The sequence below is a fragment of the Phascolarctos cinereus genome, unplaced genomic scaffold (assembly GCF_003287225.1).
Source record: "Phascolarctos cinereus isolate Bilbo 61053 unplaced genomic scaffold, phaCin_HiC Scaffold_4;HRSCAF=312, whole genome shotgun sequence".
In the NCBI taxonomy this organism is placed as follows: Eukaryota; Metazoa; Chordata; class Mammalia; order Diprotodontia; family Phascolarctidae; genus Phascolarctos; species Phascolarctos cinereus.
Genome location: NW_027555847.1, coordinates 634,482,967 through 634,505,101, shown reverse-complemented (window position 1 = coordinate 634,505,101; position 22,135 = coordinate 634,482,967). Strand labels below are relative to the sequence as shown.

General features: G+C 38.3%; 1 protein-coding gene across 2 annotated transcripts in view; it reads left to right on the top strand.

Moving 5' to 3' along the window:
- TMEM71 (transmembrane protein 71) overlaps window positions 1–22,135 on the top strand; it is a 57,297-nt gene that overhangs the window by 16,413 nt on the left and 18,749 nt on the right. For both annotated transcript variants that reach the window (XM_078153741.1, XM_078153740.1), the window contains 2 exons: window positions 9,577–9,761; window positions 17,923–18,108. In XM_078153741.1, the coding sequence (XP_078009867.1) occupies window positions 9,577–9,761; window positions 17,923–18,108 (371 nt within the window). The remainder of the gene's footprint in view (window positions 1–9,576; window positions 9,762–17,922; window positions 18,109–22,135) is intronic.

Below are 22,135 nucleotides of genomic sequence, written 5' to 3'. Positions count from 1 at the left end.
GTGTTAGAGGTAGGATTTGAGTCTAACCTTTCCTGGCTCCAAGACCAGACATCTTTTCCGTGGACCATCCTGCCTCTCTACTCAGTCACACAACCAGTCAATCAGTTCAGTTTAGGATTCTAGAGAGCAGAAATCTGAGTCCCTTTATGGCAAGGCTTGCTAGATTTTGTAGTATTGAAGGCAGAATGGTATCATGGGAAGAACTCTGGGCTAAGAGTCAGGAGACCTTAGTTCTAATTCTGATTCTTCTGCTACCTATATTTTGCCCTGGGTAATCAATCTATCAGTCAAGAAACCAATATACATTTATTAAGCAGCTACTGTGTGCCAAGCACTATGCTAAGCACTGGGGATACAAAAAGAGGCAAAAGACAGTCCCTTCAAGAAGCTTGCAATCACTTTACTTCCTGGGTCTCAGAGGCTGCACCACATGATTGCTAAGATTCTCTAAGTTCTAAACATTATGAATTGGTTATAAAAGAAGGATGAACAATTGCTATCTATTATAATCTTTATAAACAGCATTAGCTCTCATATGTCTTGTTTCATTAAATGAAGGGATTCAATTGAAACTTGAAAGAGATAACCTTCGAACAAATAAGGAGAAATATTACTTTATTCTCTGAAAAGTAAAATTTATAAAGCCTATTACCTCTGGAAAGTGTCATAGCTTGAAAATATGAAGAGATTCAGGAAGGGTTCAGATTAATTACTGAATCATAGAATTTTAGTACCAGAAAGAAGCTTAGAGATTTAATACAACCTTCTTACAGAGGAGAGATCCATAAAAAAGGAATTAAGTCTGTTTTAGGGTCCATTTAAATTCAAATTCAAAATCAACATGCATTAAGACCCTATGGTTTGTGAGGCCCTGAACCAGCTGCTGGGAATTTTTTTTAAATTTTTTCTTTTTTAGAGCTAGACCTGTTATTTCATTGTTGTAGGCACTTTCTACTGAGGAAATTCCTGCCACCAATTCAGTCCCAAAACTATTCTGAAAGTCATAGATTTAGAGAGTTAGAGGTAGATGTTAGTCACGTGGACAGTGCATGTCAGAAGTGGACTTGAACTCAGGTCTTCCTGACTCCAGAGTGAACTCACTACCCACAAATTCTCTGGCACTGAGGATGAAGAGCTCCCTTCCGTCAAAAAGCTTATTGTGGGAAATAGAACACAAATTTGACAAGGGAGAAACCATTTATAATTGGGAGAACCACGTAGAGAAAGTCTGGGGAGTAAGTAGCCCCTTACGTGAGCATCATGGGATGATAAGAATTCTGAGATCAGAGATGAGATAGACGTGCATTTAAGGTATGAAGAATGGCTTCTGGGAATGTGTGGAAGTAGAAGGTGCTAGTCAACTTTGGACTGGAATAGAAGAGTATCTGATGGGGAGTAATATGAAATATAATTGGAAAGGCAAGTTGGAATCAGACTACAGAAAGAGAAAGGAGTTAAATGCCAGGCTGGGGAGTTTTAATTTTATCTTCTGGTGATGGGAGTCACTGAAGGCTTTAGAGGAAGGGAGTAATGTGCTCAGACTAGCAGCATAAGAACATTGCTTTGGCAGCTGTATAGAGTTTGGATTGGAGAGAAGAGAGACTCAAGGGATAGAGTCAACTTCTGAAGGTATTGCAGTAGCCTGGCTGAGAAGTGATAAGAAACTGAACTGGGGGGGTTTATATGAGTGGTAGAGAAAGGGACACGTGCAAGGAATGTTGTGAAGCTAGAATTAATAAGGCTTGAGTACTAATTAGGTAAAAAAGGGGAGGGGTGAAGGGAAGGAAAAACAGGCATAATTCTGATGTTGTGAACCAGGGTAACTGGTACCATGGTGATATCCTCAACAGAAGTAGGTAAGTTTGGAGGATGGGTAGATTTTTATTTTGATGGGGGGGTGAGTTCTATTTTGGATATCTTAAGTATGAAATTCCTGTGGAAACAACCAGGGACAGATACCTGGCTAACAATATGTGACTAGAGTTTGGCAGAGAGATTAGGGCTGGATGTTATTGTTGATATTGTTATCGAGTTGTTTCAGTTATGTCCGACTCTTCATGACCTCATTTTTTTTTTTGCAAAGATACTGCAGTAGTTTGCCATTTCCTTCTCCTCCTTTTACAGATGAGGAAACAGGCAAACAGGATTAAGTGACTTGCCCAGGGTCACACAGCTAGTAAGTGTCTGAGGCCAGATTTGAACTCAAGAAAATAATTCTTCCTGACTCCAGGACTGGCACTCTATCCACTGTGCCACCTACCTGCCTCAATAGGGCTGAATATTAAGATATAGAAATCATTTCTTGATTTTCTAGCTAAGTAGAGAAACAGCCACCAAGGCAACACTAGTTTAGTTAACAAATAGTCAATAAATATTTATTAAGTATTTAGTATATGCTAGGCACCATGCATGGGGAGAAGAGGAACCAGAAAAGGTACTCAACTAAGAGGTGATGGAAAAGTCAGAGAAGTCCCAAAGTGGTGCAATCAGGTGAGAAATGAGGACATCTGAGCTGATCTCTCTCCTTAAATGAAGGTTTTGTAGTTCAAGGCTCCCATCCTCTAATCAGAGATCAGTGATGACAAGGAGTTCCAAGGCTGATAAGATCTTGTAGGATGATGAGATTTTCCCAATAATAAGCTTCCTGGGGCATGGTAGAAAAGTCAGAGATGTTCCAAAGTAGTGCAACCAGGTGAGAAATGAGAGGAAGGTAAACTACATGATGTGAAACCTAACCTAAGTGGGATCACCCCAATAATTTGTTGAAACTAATTGAAATTAGTAGAACAATAAACAGATGAAATATAGACTATCATTTCATTGAAAGCATTTTTTATCTTATTTAATATTTTATTTTTCCCAATTACATGTAAAAACTATTTTAACATTTTTTTTCTCAAATTTTGAGTTCCAAATTCTCTCCTTCCCTCTCCTCCTCCCCATTGAGAAGACAAGCGATTTGACATGGGTTGTACATGTGTAGTCATGCAAAATACATTTCCATGTAAGTCATTCTGTGAAAGAAAACACAAAACAAAAATACTCAAGAAAAATAAAGAAAGTAAAGAAAAAGTATCTTTGATTGGCCTTCAGGCTCTACCAGTTCCTTCTCTGGAGATGGACAGCACCTTTCATCATTAAGTCCTATAGAATTGTCTTGGATCATTGTATATCTGAGAATAGCTAAGTTATTCATGGTAGATCATCATACAGATAATCAACATTTTGCTGTTACTGTGTACAATGTTCTCCTGGTTCTGCTCATTTCACTTTGCATCGTTACATGTAAGTCTTTCCATGTTTTTCTGAGATCACCATGCTCATTATTTCTTAAAGCACAATAGTATTCCATCACAATCACATACAGCAACGTGTTCAGCCATTCTCCAATTGATGGACATCCTCTCAATTTTCTATTATTTGCCATCACTGAAAGAGCTGCTATAAATATTTCTGTGCACATAGGCCCTTTTCCTTTTTGCATTTTATCTCTTTGGGATACAGACCTAATAGTGGCATTGCTTGATCAAAGGGTATGCATGATTTTATAGCCCTTTAAGCATAGTTCCAAATTGCTCTCCAGAATGGTTAAATCAGTGTACATCTCCACCAATAGTACATTAGTGTTATAATTTTCCCACATTGCAAAATTTGTCATTTTCCTTTTCTGTCATATTTACCAGTCTGACAGATGAGAGGTAGTAGCTCAGAGCTGTTTTAATTTTCATTTCTCTCATTAACAGTGATTTAGAGCATTTTTCATATGACTACAGACAACTTTGATTACTTTGTCTGTTCATATCCTTTGACCATTTATAGATTGAGGAATGGCTCTTATTTCCATAAATTTGACTCAGTTTTCTATATGTTTGAGAAATGAAGTCTTTATCAGAGAAACACACTCTAAAATTTTTTCACAGTGATTATTACCAACTATATATTTCCCTCCATCATGTTTATCCTTTTCTCTCTCTCTCCCTCATAGTCCATTTGAATATTTGCAGTGAATATATCTCTAAATTTTCTTTTGAGTTATTGTAATTCTGATTTGCTCATAGAGAACAGAACCTTCTTTAATGTAGCACACCATACTAGAGGTTCCTGTGGCAGTGTCTCTCATGTCTTATAATTGATACCAAAATTCTTCAGAGAGACCGTGAGTGTCCTTGTATCATTTCTTCTGACTACCATGCAAGCACCTGCCTTAAATGAGTTCTCCCTAAAATAGTCTTTTAGGCAAATGTACATTTGACATTCATACAGTTGGCCAGCCCATTGGAGTTGTACTCTCTGCAGTAGGGTTTGAATGCTTAGCAGTCTAATTTGAGAAAGGACCTCAATGTCTGGTACCTTATCTTGCCAGGTGATTTTAAGAATCTTCCTAAGACAATTCAAATGGAAGTAATTCAATTTCATGGCATAGCACTGGTATACCGTCTAGGTTTCAAGGTTTCACAGGCATACCACAATGACATCAAGCACAATGGCTCTGTAGACCTTCAGTTTGGTACACAGCCCAATATCTCTTCTCTCCCACACTTTTTTTCACAGCCTCTCAGACATTGACCTAGCTCTAGCAATGTGTGTGTCAATCTCATCATCTATATGTACATCCCTGGAAAGTATAAGTGAACTTATCCACAGCATTCAAAATTTCTCCATTCTGATGGAGAACCTCTGTTTTCTTGGTGTTAATTGCCAGGTCAAAATTAGCACAAGCAGCAGAGAATCCATCCATGTTCTGTTGCATCTCAGTCTCAGAGGATGCATTGAGTGCACAATCATCTGCACACAAAAACTCATGCTCCAACTCTCCACTTTAGTCTTGGCTTATAGCCTTTTCAAGTGATGTGAAAGAAACACGCAGACTTTTACAATGTTTTAAAAAGTAGATCATATCTTTCCATGGCTATTGACCAAAAGTTATAGAAAATACTCAAGTTCACTCTTTATTGGTTTTTAATTTAAAACCTTTTATACTATCTCTTGATTTTTACATGGTTGAATATATACCTCCTTCCTCCCTTACCCAGCAAGCCATCCTTTGTAACAAAGAATAAAAAAGAAAAAGAAAAAAGCATTTCTGTAAAACAAACCAACACATCAATGGAGTCTGACTGTACATACAATATTCTTTATACAGAGTTTCTTATCTCTGTAGGAAGGGAGGTGCATGTTTTTATCTCTTTTCTGTGGCAAAGCTTACTCATTATGATTATACTCACACTGTTGTTTGCTGATTATTAAAAAAATTATAAGGGGATGTAGAAAGGTTTCATGTTGAAGGTGAAATTTCTCCAACAATCTCCTGATTATTAATATTAAATGAGTCATAAAACAATAAGAAATAACTTTGACAAGGTCTTCTTATTTATCTTTTACATAGAGTCTTAATGAAGAGAAATTCCTTATAGATGATAAATTAATCAAGTCAGCTATGGACCTTTGCCCTGGGGCTCAGCTAAATTGTTTGGTGATTGAATGTGAATTCACCTAGCCCACTGTATCCAGCAATCCCAGATGAGACCATGCTTCCAATCTCATCCAGGCTTCCATCTGGACCTCTTGTCATCTGCCCCGATCTTGCCATTTTAGCTAACCTGGGGCAAAGCTGTCTTGATTGGTGATTGAGTATAAATTTACTCAACCTACTATATGTTCAGTTAACCCCAGACCAGACTATTGCCTCATCCCATCCAATCCCATTCATCATCAATCCAGGCTATCTATATGCCCCCTCCCCTCTTTTCTCTGTCAGCTCTCCACCCCCCACATTTTATGCCTCTCAAGCTAGGTACAATAATCAAATTCATATTACCATTCCTTCATGAAAGAGTGTGTCAGTTACCTGCCCAATGGATTCATTCACCATCCCCACGACTCCTCAGAACATAAAGCCTTTTCATGACCACTGTTGTTGTTCAGGTGTTTAAATCATGACCCCATTGGGGGTTTTCTTGGCAAAGATGCTAGAGTGGGTTGCCATTTCCTTCTCCAACTCCTTTTATAGATGAGAAGCTGAGGCAAAGAGGGTGAAGTGACTGGTCTCACATAACTAGTAAGAGTCTGAGGCTGGATTTGAACTCATGAAGATGAGTATTCCTGAGTCCCAGTGCTCTATCTACTCACCCTGACCACAACCCTGTTCCCCAGTATGTGTTGTCTCCACCAATTAGAATGCAGGCTCTTAGAGGACAGGGACTGCTTCACTTCTTGCTTTTGCCTTCCCCGTGCTTAGTATAGCTTCTCACACTTAGTATATGATTAATAAAAGCTTTTTCCTTGATTGATTCATTCATACATGAATTTCTTCAGATGCCCCTTTTGGTGAATGCCATTGTAACTCATTGCATAAAGCTCTAGGTACTCCAGACACTCCTCAGTGAGATTCATGACCAATTAGAAGAAATTGGTTTAATAACCCATATAGGAAAAAATCAAGTGTATTAAGAATACTTCTGTTATATGAAATTCAGTTCAAGTCAACATTTACAAGTATCTGCTGTGTGCCAGATTCTGTGCTAAGTGCTGGGGCTATAAAGATGAAAATAAAACTTTCTTTGCCCTTGAGAAGCTTATAGTTTATAGAGGGAAGTGGGGTTCTATACATACAGAAAAATAATACAAAATATATAAAAAGTAATTTAATTATACTTTAGATACATTTGTACACATATATAAATAGGAATAATGTGGACATCTAGTCAGTCGACAAGCATTTATTGAATGCCTACTATATGACAAGGACTGCTAATCTATGAGGATAAAAGAAAGTCCTTACTCTCAGGAGGCTTATATTCTAATGTGCAAATAAATGTATACATATAAGATACATACAAAGCAAGGGAGAAGTATCCTTCCAAGGGAAGGCTGAAAGCAATTATACATTTGTGGGGTGGGGGTACCCTTTCATTGCCTTTCCCTCTGTCCCCTTTTGAACATGCTTGATGACCATTTGTAATGACCACATTGAAGCTGTGGAGAGGAGAGAATTGCAGGGGGATAAGCTTGCAACCATGTAGGACTCATTTTTTGGTTATCCCCTAATTGGCTACTAAGCTGGCACTCCATAGATATACTAAAGGGGTGACCTGCCCCTGGCCTACCTTAGCCGGTTTCCTTATGACTTCAAAATGTAAGCAAGTGTCCCTGGAGAGAGCAAGCCAAGGGGATTAGTCACCCCTTCTCTAGCTCGATAGCCAATTAAGAGATTCAATGCAATGATGAATCATACACAGCCAGAAGCTGGTCCCTAAGCATCCATTTGGTCACCGGAAATGACCTGAGCATCCTTCAGAAGGGAGGTAGGGGGAAGGGTCCCCAGTACACCACAGATAATACAGAGCAAATTGGGGGTGGGGCATAGACAATGGAATTAGTTTATCAATGCTTGTCTCAGGACAGACAGTGAATATGCACAATGAGTTGAGCTTAAAATTGAGTAGGAGGGGAAAAATAGGCTTGATGGTTTTTTGGAAACTGTTTTTTTGGAAACTCAAGCTGCTGTTTGTCACAAAAATCCATCTTTTAACACTAGTAATTTTCCAGTGATATAATATGGCTACAAATCATGGAATACTACAATCTCTGAAAAGCCAAAATTGTGGTTGACCCCAAGAAAAAATGAGACATATGGTGATACTGGTGGGATGGGTTATGAGCAGGTTGCAACATATTATGAATAATTACATAAATGAATGAATGAAAGGCATTTATTAGGCACTTGCTATGTGTCAGGCACTGGGAATAAAAATGTAAAAGCAAGACAGACCCTGCCCTCAAAGAACATACATCCTAATGGGGGAGACAACAGATATAGGGCAACAAAGACCATGAAAGGGAGTTAAGGTTTCAGAAGTTACAAAGATGGTAAGTAGAACAATAAGTCAATTCATTGATGTGTCCTTTCCAGAGGTACTGTTATTTGATTATAATTCTCAGAGTAAGTGGTGGGAAATGGAGGTGGGGATTTGTATTCAAAGAGCAGCATAATGGATATTATCTAGGAAAAGAATGACTGGGGGAAAAGGTGAGATGGTCCAGTATTAATAGATGGCCCACAAAATGAAGTGGTATACATGGAAAAGGTCAGAAAATCCAGAGGAAAGCCTCCAGTCCATTTGTTGGATTTTCAAAGAAGGATTTATGGTAGAACATGGCCAAGAATCATATAGGATAAGAAGACATGAATTGGTTGCCATATGAGCCAAAGGAAAAAGTAGACATATCAGATTGTGAGTCCATTGAAGGACTGAAACCATAGAGACTTAAAGCCTTCGAGATGTCTTACCAATACTTGCTGTTGGTCACTGTGAGGATCCCAATTAATGTCTTAGATGCTTCAGCACAAAGAGGAGATCTAATCCAATCTGTACCATCTTTACGACTGTGAAATAAGAAGTCCATATTCAGATTCTGGGTGGTGGTCTTTCATCTGTGTTGCTGATGGACAGAAAAGTAATAGTAGTAACACTTCATATTTGTAAAAAACACCTTTACAATCACCATTTTATTTGATTCCTAGAAAACTATGAATTAGAAGGGAGCTAAAGGTCATCAAGTTTAGTCCTCTACCCAGTGGATAAATTTTTCAGTCATTTTTAAGTCATGTGTGACTCTTCTTGACCCCATTTGGGATTTTCTTGGTGAAGATATTGAAGCAGTTTGATATTTCCTTCTCCAGATCATTTTATATATGAGAAACCGAGGCAAACAGGGTTAACTGACTTGCCCAGGGTCACACAGTTAGTGTCTGAGGCCAGATTTGAACTCACAAAGATGAGTCTTCTTAACTCTAGGCCCAGCACTCTATCCAATGCACCATCTACCTTCTAATAACAACCTTGACAAGAAAGTATCTCACCCTTACTCAAAAATAATGCCCCTGTGTGGTCAATAGGTTTTTATAATGTTGGCTACATTTCATAGATGGAGAAACTGAGGGTCAGAGAGTTTGAAGTCACAGAATTATAAAGGACCTCAAAGGCAATCTAATCCAATCTGTACCTGATCAGAAATTCATTCCACTACATCCCTGACCAGTGACCATTCAGTCTTATTTTGATAAGATTCCAGGGAGGGGGAAACCCAATGCTTCTGGAGGCAGCCCCTTTGGATAGGTCAAATTGTCAGGAAAACCCAGTAGGCAGAGGTGAGGAGGAAAAACATTCCAGGCATGGGGGACAGCCAGAGAGAATGCCTGGAGCTGAGAGATACAGTGTCTTGTCCATGGAACAGCCAGGAGGCCAATGTCACTGGATCAGTGTCAGATAGATTACACGGAGGGGGCAAAGTGTAAGAAGACTAGAAAGACAGAGGAGGGCTAGGTTATGAGGGGCTTTATATGCGAAACGGGATTTTATATGTTTTTCTGGAGGTTAAAGGCAACCATGTTTTATAGAATGGAATGACATGGTCATTCCTGTACTTAGAAAAATAGCCTTGGCAGCTGAGTGGAGAATGGGTTGGAGTGGGGAGAGATTTAAAGCAGAGAGACCAACAAGAAGCCTATTGTAATGGTCTAGGTATGAGGTGGTGAGAATCAGGTAGATCACTTTGTCTTCCATTTTTTCCCAGAATATTCAGGAAAAAAAAGAAAATCCGCCGTTCTCTCTCTGAGCTGTTCAATCTCAGTGCCTCTAACCCTTGGCTTCGTCAAGGTGTTTTTAGTGATATGGACTCTTCCCCAGGAGAAGATGTATGGATTGAAGGAGCCAGTAACCTTGAGGATGTTTATCAGTTATACAAGGATGGTAATCAAGGTACTCTCTTTTTTTTCTCTCTCTCTCAATCTCTCATCTCCCTTCTCTTCTTGTTTTCCCTACTACATACAAACATGCATTATTTTTCCCAGCTTAAAAATAAATTCTACCTTGACTGACATCAGTCCCTTAAGTTATCATCTTATATCTCTCCTCCTGTTCATAGTCAAAATTGTCTTCATTTCCACATCTTCCACTCACTTCTTACCAACAAGGCTTCTGATCCCCAGTCCCACTACTCTATTGAAACTTATCCCTAAAGTTATCAAGAATCTCTTAGTCACTAAATTTGATATCTCTTTCTCAGTCCTCATCCTCCTTGACCTCTCCATATCTTCTAATACTGTTGGTCACTTCTCTTGGATACTCTTTCCTCCTGAAGCTTTTGTGATGCTGCTCCTTTCAGGTTCTCCTCTTACCTGTCAGATTCCTTTCTATTCTTTTTTGCTGAATCATCATCCATGCCCCACCCACATCAGAGATGGCACAAACCAGCTCTGTCCTCAGCCCTGTTCTCTTTTCTGTATCATCTTTTGGTAAACTTATTGCTTACCTTAGGCTCAATAATCATTTCTATGTATATGAATCGAACCTATATATATGAATCTCTCTTCTCAGCTCCAGGAGCATATTAACAACCTCCTCTACTTCAATATTCCACCTCAGACTTAAAATATCCAAAATGGAACTTATGATATTCCCCACTAAATATGTCTCACATACAAACTTCCTCTATTTCTGTGGAGGGCACCAAAATCCTTATAGCACCAGGTTTGTTTCCTTGGGATTATCCTTGAAGCTTCACTTTCCTTTACCCCCAGAGCTATAACCCCCAAATAAATTGTCAGCTCTATTGATTCTCCCTCTATAATACCTTTTATATCTGTGCTCTTCTCTCCACTCCCTAGTTCAGGTTCTAATCACCTCTTGTCAGAGCTATTATACTAACCTCCTAATTGATCTCCCTATTTCTATTCTCTTCTCCAACCCATCCTTCCCACAACAGTTGAAATACTCTCTCTAAAGCTAAGGTGTGACCATTTCAGTCACTTCTTTGGTTGCTTGCTATTATAAAATACAGCCTCTTTGGTATTAAAAGTATTCCTTGATTTAAATCTATCTCTAGCTTTATTTTTTAGTCTTATTTAACATTATTCCCCTTTGCATACTCTACATTTCAATGAAAATTACATACTTGCTTTTCCCTAAAGTCAATGTTCTATCTCCCAACTTTACACAATCTGTCCCTCAATCCCAGAATTCAGTCCCTTTTCACCACTGCCTAGTAGAATTCTTAATCTTCAAGGCTCAACATAACCTCACCAAATCCTATGGAAAGCCTTCTTTGACACTTACTGTGACCCTGGACAAATGCTTAACCTCTTTTAGTCTCAGTTTCCTTATCTGTAAAATGGGGTAATAAGATAACCTACCCTTACAAAGTTGTTACAGGAATCAAATGAGATAACATGCATATATATGTATGCATGTATTATGTAAAGCACTTTGCAAACCTTAAATTTCTATATTAATGTTATCTACTATTGTTATTATTCAGAGTAGAGACTATTTTTTTTCCATTTTATACCTACAATGTCCCTGTACATAAGTGCTTAAAAACTGAAAAATGCATTTAACTCAACTTTCTCAAGTTTTGATACACATAATTTTTTCTCTTACATGCAACGTAATAGCATTAGTAACGCCTGGAAACTTGATATTTTATATACCCCATAGGATGTTGTATAGTGTGATAATAATTGCTACCATTTATGCAGAGCCTTTAGGTTTGCATAGCACTTTACAGATATTATCTTATTTGATCTTCACAGTAGCCCTAGGAAGCAGGCCCTATTATTATGCCCACTTTTCAGATGCAGAAACTGAAGCAGGCAGAGGTTAAGTGACTTGCCCAGGATCACAAGTGTCTGAGGCTAGCTTTTTAACTCAGATTTCCTGTCTACAGGTCCAACACCCTATCCACTACTCCACCTACCTGCTTCATTCAGTTGATAGAGCCCTGGACCTGAATTTGTGTCCTGGCTCTGCTATACCAGTAGCTACATAGAAATCACCTTAGAGATCATTTGTCCTAACTTTCCATTCTAAGGAAAATCCTTTACTGAGAAATGGCATAATGTCCCTTACAGCTAGTTTTTCAGTCTCTGCTGAAATATCTCCAGGGTCAGGGACTGTTTCAGACTGTTCATCAGAAAGTTCTTATATATGTTGAAACAAAATCTATCTATTCATAACTTACCTAATAATTCTAGTCTATAGAACAATCCCATTTCTTCTTCTGTACAACAACCCTTTAGACTTATAAAGATTACTTTTATGTCTCTCCTTAGCTTTCTTTTCTCTTGCCCCCATTTAGTATGCCTAAAGAATTTGAGAGCAGTTTATCTCTGGCAAGGAAGAACATGCAAAAGGTGCTTTATTATACTTCTCATGACTTTGGATGCCTCTTAAGTAAAACATTTCCAACTGCAGCTCTCTGAAATCAGCCATTAGTTAACAAGAGTACAAAGCACATTAAGGTCTCTTATCACAGATGTCAATTTTAATCAAATTTTTCCTAGCCTTCTTTTCCAGCTCTATGCAAGATCACATCTTCCACCAGCATTTCCACCCCCTATATATCTATATCTATATACACACATATATACATATATGCATATGTATGTGTGTGTGTGTGTGTGTGTATGCTAGCTCAAGGCCTCAACATAAACAACTGGAGTAAAATGCATTTGTTTATCTTTTCCCTATGCTGCCAATTCAATCAAAAATTATTTCCTGACAATTTTCCCCCTGCTTCAATTTTTCTTCTCTGATGGTTGGTGTTTTTCTTTTTTTGTCTCCTCCAGTTCAGCAATATCCTCAGTTCACCCCTTTCCCAGTTGCATTGAAAAATCACTTTGCCTTGTTAGTTTCAATTCATTCTTCATCTCCTGTTTTGCATTCCCTCATCCACTTTAATACAGAGATGCAGGAAGTGGATGGGGCAGAGGGGGACAGAGAGAGAGAGAGAGAGAGAGAGAGAGAGAGAGAGAGAGAGAGAGAGAGAGAGAGAGAGAAAGAGAGAGAGAGAGAAAGAGAGAGAGAGAGCGAGTCATGAGCTCGTGAGGGAAGGAGGGAGGAGGCTGGATTTGTGCACTGGCTACTGAACAGGAAACCTTGTTTTGTTTGTGACTATGACACTAAAATGAATGTAACCATAGGTATTTCATATTACTTCAATATTGGTGCCTCAATTTCCCCACCTTTAAAATAGGTTAAGATACCTAGTGTCATCAACTCAGAAAGCGAAGCTATTGGGTACCATATCTCTCTTCTGCTGTACCTTTACTATGAAGAGGGAAATGTGTCAAACAAACCAGTTAAGCAACTTAGTATAATAGATAGAACACTGAACTTGTAGTCAGAAGACTCAAGTTCAGATTTTAGCTCTGCCACTTACTGACTAGATGATGTTGGGCAGATCGTCTCATCCATCTGAGCTTCTGTTTCCTCATCTGCAAAGGGAAGGTTTGTAAAATAGAATTAATTCAAGTTGAGTTGAATTGAATGAGGAAGAAAAAGAGGGGTATATTTAAAGAGACTAGTTTGGAGAATCAGAAGCTGCTCCAAAAAGCTCAGATTTAATAAGGTTACATACAGAAGGTAGAATCAAGGTTATGTAACCTGTCTGAACTTTTGAAGAAATATTGGGGATTAGGGTCTATGCTTGCAGAATGGTCCATAGACACTCCCCTCCCCAAATGTGAATAATGTAAATAAATTTGGCAAGGAATACTCATGTACAGCTTAGTAGGCAATGAGATTGTATGGAAAGGGTGTTGAATTTGGAGTCAGAGGACCTGGGTTTGAGTTCTGACTTGGCCGCTTATTATCTGTGTGATCTTAGGGAAGCCCCTTAATCTCTCCAGATTTTAGGCTCCAAATTGTAAAATGAAGGGGTCGAACTAGATGACTTTTCAAGTACATTCCAACTCTAAGTCTGTGTTCTCATAATCTTGAATATGGCTCCTACCAACTCCTTCATATCATGGTACTTCACTCATATTATTGTACTTTGTTTCTGTATATTAGACCTTGAGCTCCTTTCACTTCTTCAGATAGATATGCAAGTGAACTCAGAAAAAGGAACTGACCTTTATTTATCTAAAGTATCTCCTATAGGTTTCAAGCAGACTGTAGGCTTGCTCTGATAATTTCACAAAATCAAATATTAGAAAATCACAGAATTTAAGAGTTGGAAGGGACCCCAGGGCCGTCTAGTGCAATCCATATACTTTATAAAATTCTCCACTATAACATACCCAACAACTGGCTGTCTAGCCTCTATTTGAAGATATCTGAGGAGGGGGGAACCTGACACCTCTTGAGGAAGATCATTCTTCAACAATGAAATGGACAAATGAATATAAGAATAGTGGTAAGAATAGTGCTGGGAAGGCTAAAGCCTAGAGTGAGCTGGGGCTTGTGAGAGATGCTGACAAAAAAGGTTTTTTGAAAAAAAAAGTTAGGTGCAAGAAGTAAAATTTTACGTGGGATAATAATAATAATGGATGAAAGAGAATGATGCAATTCCTTTTGTTTTCTCTATCAAGGATAATGATTTTCAGAATGAAAGAGAATAAAAATAGTTAACAGTAAACTAAAACCCAAAATAATTGAGGAGATGGTAAGAAAGTACCTCGCTATACACTTTATGAGTTCAAGTTGTATGGTTTAGAGAATTCCATCTGAGGGCACTGAAACAGCTTGAAGAGGTGATGGATGAACCACTGCTGAATCATTCTGGTGACTGTCAAGAATGGAAGAAAAAGAACAGATAAATGCCCTTATTTTTCTCAAAAAGAAGGGAGGAAGGAGGTTAATAAGTGAGTTTATGGGTAATCTTCTAAAATAGCTTATTAGAAGAATGGTTTGTGAACTTTTAGAAAATGATGATAAGTAAGAGCCAACATAGATTAATCAAGACTGTAGGTCAACCAACCCTCATTTCCTTGCCGACAGGGTCATTAAACCATTGGATTTAAGGGGATACCATAGGCATAACACAACTGGATTTGGGCAAAAAAACAAAAACAAAGCCCCCAAAATAAACCTTTGAAAAAGACTCAGTATTACATTCATGGCAAAGTAGAACAATATGGACTGGTTGATAAATGCAATTAGGTAGATTCAGAATTGGTTGAACAACTGGACTAAAGAGTGATGATGATTGAAGTGATGCTAAATTTGAGGAAGGTCTCTTGTGGATTTTGATGGAACCCAGTTTTCAGTCCTATGTTGTTCAACATTTTTATAAATGATTTGGATGAAGTGTTACATGGCATGCTTATCAGATTGCAGCAGGGAGCAAAGCTTGACGAGGAAACTAAAATGGCAGAATCACATTCTGAAAGGACTTCAGCAGTTTGTATAAAGAACCCAATCTAACAAGATGGAATTTGGTGGGCACAATAAAGTTCAGCACTGAGGTTCTGGAAGTCTTAGGATCATAGATATTGCACTAGAGGGACCTGGGAGGTTTAGTCCAACTACTTCATTTTACAATTGAGGAAATAGTCTCAGGGAAGTTAAATAACTTATCCTAAGTCATATAGGCAGTAAGAGGCAGAGCTAGGACTTTGGCTCTGCCTCTTACTGCCTGTACTTCAAATACTCTGACTTCAAATCTTGAGTTCTTTTCACTTCACTACCCAAATGAACTGTATTAGGGCAGAATAGAGAAGATGTATGTTGATTGCAGTTCATATGGAAAGGGCCTATGACTTTAATTAGAGCAAGTTCATTATGAGTCGCAATTATGATGTGGTTGCCAAAAAAAAAGCTAATGTGATTTTAGGCAAAATTTTTTGAAATGTAATGCACAGAACTGGAGAAATGATAGTTCTCTGATATCTGCTGTCTTCTTGGTAACCACCAGAGAGGTCTCTCAAAGCTACTTTATAAGGTGGCATATGGCACCTCCATAGGGAGGTGGGGCTAGGGGGCAGGGCATGAATACCCACCTTCTCCTTGATTGTATATCTAGTCTGGATAGGAGTGCTCCAGCCCATGAACACAGCTATCACCTTTATGACTAGAAAAGGGAGCCATCCATCTTCTTGTATCAGTCATTGGCTATCAAGTCACCAGAAGATAACCTTTGCTTCCACAATGGGGAAAATTGGTCCTGTTATATTGTGTTGACTATCATGGAATAAATATAAATAATGATGAATCTTATTTTTCAGTGATAAAAAGGGAATAAAGTATGTGATACCACTTGGTGTGAGATACCCACTAATCATATTGTATCAATTTAGTGAGTGAAAAATATTTGCAAGAGAGAAAGAAAGGAGAAGGGAATATAGTACCCACTATGTGTCTGACACTGTGCTAAGTGCTTTACTAACAGTATCTCATTTGACACCCATTGTGGCTGGATATAAACTCAAGTCTTCCTGACTCAGCCCAGGACTCTATCCACTGTGCCACTCAGCTACCTAATTACAGTTTTTCTGCTTGGTCACAGTGGATGTCTATGGATGGAAATTACAAGAAGAAAGATTTTAGCTTAATGTAAAGACAAATTCCCCAATATGGAACTTTCTTAAAAATGGGAGCCACTGCCTTAGAAGGATCACAGAATCATATAATTTGAGACACAAAAGGGGCCTTAGGAGCCATCTAATGTACTCCATACATGAAAGGAATCCTCACCATAATTATATACCTGAAAAGTGGCCATCCAGGAAGTAAGTTCTATTATTAGAGATCTTCAGTAGGAAGCTGTATAGTCACTTATCCGTGATGTTACAGATAAGATGTATGCTTGGATGAGGTGATCTCTGAGATCCTTTCCAACTCTGAGATTCTAAGAAATGCTTCAGAACATACAAATATGTAAATCAGTTAGCCAGTTACAATAATACCACTATGGTTTTTGGAAAATACTTTTCATTCTATCTTGAAATTAAGTAAGATTACTTTTTCTAGCACACCAAATGAAGAGTTTACGTAGTTGAGAAATCTAGTCTTCATAAAACTGGCACCAACATTTGTATAAGGGAAAGAACACTAGATTAGGAGTCAGAGAAACTGGGTTTGAAATCCAGCTCTGAAACTAGTTCTATGACCTTGGGCAAATGATTTTCCTTCCTGGGTCTTGGTTTCTACATATGTAAAATGAGAATGTTGAACTCATTGACCTCTAAGTTCTTTTCCAGCTCTGATCCTACAAAACAGCAATAACAAAAGTCTTTATTTGTTTGTTTGTTTTTGAAATAGCACCATTAGATAGGATAAAGAGAAAGAAAAAGAGACAGAGAAGGAACAATTAGAATGGTATGAGGAAAATCAAAGGAGTGTAATGTTTTTGCAGCCATAGGAAGAGAGAGTATTCAATAGAATGGAATGGCCAATCATTTCAAAACTTTCAGAGAGGTCAAAGATGAGGACTGAAAAAAGAGTATTTGATTTGGTCATTAGGTCATCACCTTTTAAGGGAAATTGGTAATTGGATGGATTATAAGAGTTATAGGAAGGCTTTTTTTAGGTTCAGGGAGACTTGAGTATGTGAATGGATATGGTGACTGGGACAAATTTTCTCTAACCTTCATGTAAGTGAACAACAATTCCTTAACCCCTCCTGTCCTGCTTCTGGTTGGACGGTGACTCAGAGTGGAGCAAGGGGAGGAGACAACTCTATGAGCAATTCTGTGAGCTGGTGCTGTAAGCCCTCAGCTTTGTATACATTTAGTCTTTCCATTAACTCCCTACATCACCAAGACAACAGTGTGACTGTCCCTTCCCTTTCTTTCACCTCTTACTCTGCCCTTTTGTCATTTCTTTTTTTTTTCTTTGAGACTTACCTTGGGATTCATTTTAACCTCACTTCTGGATAAAGATGTTGGGGGTAGAAATGATTAGTGTGATTAACATATCCTTTCTTACTAGGGTTGGATATGAGTCCTGGGCACCCTCTCTGAGTGGTTATGTTTGCTGCCATAGCAGTGAATACCAGTCCTTTGAGAATTTCAACACCCTTTCTTGTTGTCTTGATTTCACTATGGTTCCATTCCTCAGAGTGCTATATGACACTTAATTATGTGTTCATACACATGTGGGCATGTACACACAACCGCAGGCTTTGTTTTTCCAACAGGTCATTCTGAATTTTCTTCTGCATCCCAACCATGGTTGTCAGAAAAACAAACTCCAGAATCTGCTGAAATCTCGTCATCCATCAAAGTAGTCCTTCAGCATTCTGAAGAGAATCTGGGTGTTGTGCCTTCTCAGTCCCAGCTGATCGTTCCAGAACATTTCCAGGAGGGAATTTTCCATCATTCAAGTGAGTCAAAGTGTCTCATTTTAGTTTGTCTTAGTCTATCTCCCTAGGGTAAGCTAGGTGGTGCAGTGGATAGAGTGCCCAACCTGAAGTCAGGAAGACCTGAGTTCAAATTTACCATCAGATACTTACTAGCTATGTGACCCTTGGGCAAGTCACTCAACCTCTGTTTGCCTCAGTTTCTTCATCTCTAAATGGGAATAATAAAAGCACATACCACTCAGGGCTGTTGTAAGGATCAAATGAATTAATTGTAAAGTGTCTGGCATATAGTAAGTGCTCTATGAATGTTACCTATTAGCTATTACTCCCTAGGAATTCTTCCTCCTAATATCCCTGACACGTACATCACTAGAGAGGGGAAGTGTGGCATTGTTACAGAGCTGGCCTTGGGATCAGGAAGACCTGATCTCTGATACATACCGGGTGTGGCCCTGGTCAAGTCAGTCAGTCAATCTTTCATTGCTCTAGGCAATTTTCTATGACTAAGAAATGCAGCGAAGGTGCTGCCCTGCCTTGGTAGGAGGAATCTACTTAGCTGAGACTTCTCTGTATCAATGAAATTACAGATCCATTCCCTATCCTCTATCCCACATGTTATTAGATCTGGAAGGGATGTGAGATGTCATTTTGTCTAATCTCTTAGTCAAACATATGTCTACATAAAGATATAAACATACATGTTTTATACAATATTTGCATGGATGCATAAACATATATGTACATATATACATAATTGTCTTTGATCATAGATTTAAAGCTGGAAGGGACCTTGGGGGTTTATCTATTCAAACCTCTATATTTTACATGTGAAGAAACTGAAAACCAGAGTGGGAAAGTAATTAACCCAAGGTCACACAGGTAGTAAGAAGCAGACTGGGAGCTTAAAACCATAGTTTCTGACTCCTATGGTTTTTTTTCCCTATTCCATGCTACCTCCAGTATACACCGTCCCACACAACACAACTTTAAGGCCTTCCTTATAACAACAAAACCAAACCAAAAAACAGGCAAATATAACTGACAACTATGATGTTCTGCACTCTGAGCTTCCCCTCTTCCATTCTTCTGTAACCTGAAGAAGGTAAATGTGTTTCATTATTTTTTTTTCCCCGTGGCCAAGATTGGTCATTACAGTTAAGCTCTAGGAGTTGTTTTCATTTAAACTTATTGTAGCTATTGTGTAATATTGTGTTATTATCCACTTTCTCCTCTTTGCTTTTCTACTATGAAGTAGGGGAAAAAAATAATCTTTTCCCTAAACGTCTTTCCTATCACAAAAAAATGCTACTAGGGTCATTAGTTCAAAGATTATGAACAATTTAATGATGTCTCATATAATTGCAAAGTGTTTGGACCACTTAACATTTGTACTGTGTATGTTTTATTACAATTCCTCTTTACATTGATTATTTCTGTTTTTAAATTTTTAACCAATTTGATGGTTATGAAGTTAAATCTCAGAATTGTTTTTATTTATACATCTCTTACAGTTTGTGACTTGGAACACTTTTTTTCAGATGGCTATCTATAGTTTATAATTTTTCTTTTGAAAACTATTTATAACCTTTCTTACCCACTCATGACACTTACCTGTTAGGATTTTCTTTTGAAAAAATTAATTTTACATCAAAATTGTCAAAACTATCTTTTTTTTGTCATTGTCTCTCTCATTTAGTGATGATTTTACCTTTCAACCATAGATCTGAAAGATATCTTCTTTCATTCCTCTCTCTGGTTTTTTTTTTTTATAACATTACCTTTTCTTCAACCCCTTCATTTTTATGGAGGAGTAACGTAAGGCTCAGAGAAGGTAATTACATATGACCTGAGGTCATATAGTGAGTTATCAGTAGAGTTGGGAACTGAGCTCAACTCTTTTGACTCCTAGGTCAATGCTCTTTGTACTGCATTATTCTATCTTCCTAAAAGCTACCCATCTGGAAATAATAACAACTTGCACCCAGACAGTAGAAAACAGGTTTGTTGTAAGGGCAGGTCTTAGCCTGGGTGGCTGCCTAGACGGTGTAATTTTTGGAACTCTAGAAAGTCCTATTATCACTCAAAATTTCCTCTCTCAATCAATCAAATCAATAAAGTTTATCAAGCACCTGCTATGTGCTAGGAGTTGGGAATAGACAGACAAAATATTCGAAAGCCTCAAGGAGCTAACATTTTATTGGGGAAGATAATATATATATATATGAGTACATAAAGATTGACACAAGGTAATTTTCAGGAAGAAAGAATCTGAAGCCAAGAGTATTAGGAAAAGCTTCATGGACAAAAAAGGCCCTTGGCATTTGAGTTGTGATTTGCAGGAAACTACAAATTCTAAGAGATGGAGGTTGAGAGGATATCCCTTCTAGGCATGGACCCAACCTGTGAAAAAGCATGGAGATGAGAAATAGAATGTTATATGTGAAGAATAATTAGAAGATTAATCTGTCTGGACCATGTAGTGTGTGAAGAGGAATAAGATATAAGAAAGCTGTAGAGGTAGTTTGGAGATTAGCTAGGAAGGGTTTTAAATGCTAAACAGAAGGGTTAGTATTTAATCCTAGAAATAAGAGGAAGCCACTGGAATTTAGCCCCTTATATTTTAAGTAGGCTTTCTGAGCTCACCTGGGAACCTAACTACCACTCCTCATGCTGTTTTATGGGGAAATGTATTCAAGTTCCAAATGACCAATATAATTTTTAAAAACACAATCTATGTGTAAGTTGAGGACCTTTTGTGATTTCATTTCTCTCCTTCCCTCTCTCATCAGACCCATCTTGATTTAGATTTGGTCATCAGTGTGTGTGTGTGATTGTATTATCAAAAGCGCTCTCATGCCTAAATCTGCTATAGTCACTTCCTTCCCCACATAGCTGCAAACTGGTGCTTGATCCCTGAGGACAATTCTGTAATTGAGCAACAAAAATCCGATGTGTTATCATAGTTTACAGTCCCTTTAAGAGACGCATATTTCCTTAGAGACTCACAGAGATGAAGGTACAATCTCCCTTAGTCCTGAAAGATGCCACTCAAAGAAAAATGTTCTGCACTGACACTTTCCTGACTGATTTTGCTATACCTCCTCTTACACTTGTCACCTCAGACAAATGACTTCCCCTATTTGGGCCTATTTTCCTCATCTATAAAATGAAGATGATATGCATCTAAGTTGAATTCCAGTCTTTATATGATATTATTATAGATGTTGTTAAGTCATTTTTCAGTCATGTCCAACTCTCTGTGACCCCATTTAGAGTTTTTGGGAAGTGGTTTGCCATTTCCTTCTCCAGCTCATTTTCCAGGTGAGGAACTGAAGCAAACAGAATTAAGTGACGGTTACACACAGCTTGTAAGTGTCTTAGGCTGGATTTGAACTTTTGAAGATGAGTCTTCCTGATTCCAAACCCGGTGCTCTATCCACTGCACCAGCCGACTGCCCATTATGATAGATATTCTTGTGAAAGTCTTCCTTCTTGTACCTTGATGTCTGCTGCTACTCATGAAAAGAATCAGCTTTAAAAAGGCAGCCAATATAAGATCCCATATCATCTTGCCTCATACATTCTGCCTTTCCCAGGGCTATAGCCACACAAAAGCATTTGGGGAGCATTGTACCTGGGGAGCTGATGGGGCAGCCTATGGCTCGATGGATAGAGCACTGGGCCTGCAGTCGGGAAGACCTGAGTTCAAATCCAGCCTCAGATACTGGCTGCCCATGTGACGCTAGGCAAATCACTTAACCTCTGATTACCTGACGGAATGGATTCACTGCATCCAGTGGAGAAGGCAATGGCAAACCATTCCAGTCTCTTTGCCAAGAAAACTCTAAATAGGACCATGAAGGGCTGGGCATATCTGAAATGACTGAATGAGTACCATTCAGTGATTTTTAGACCTCTCTCAATTACTTTTATTTTTATGTAATCCATAACTATTTCAAAGGTTTCTTTGCATAGAGCTCTGATCACTAGGGATGTTGAAGGCGATTAAGCTAATACTTTTAAAGTTCTTTGGACTTACCTGGATAAA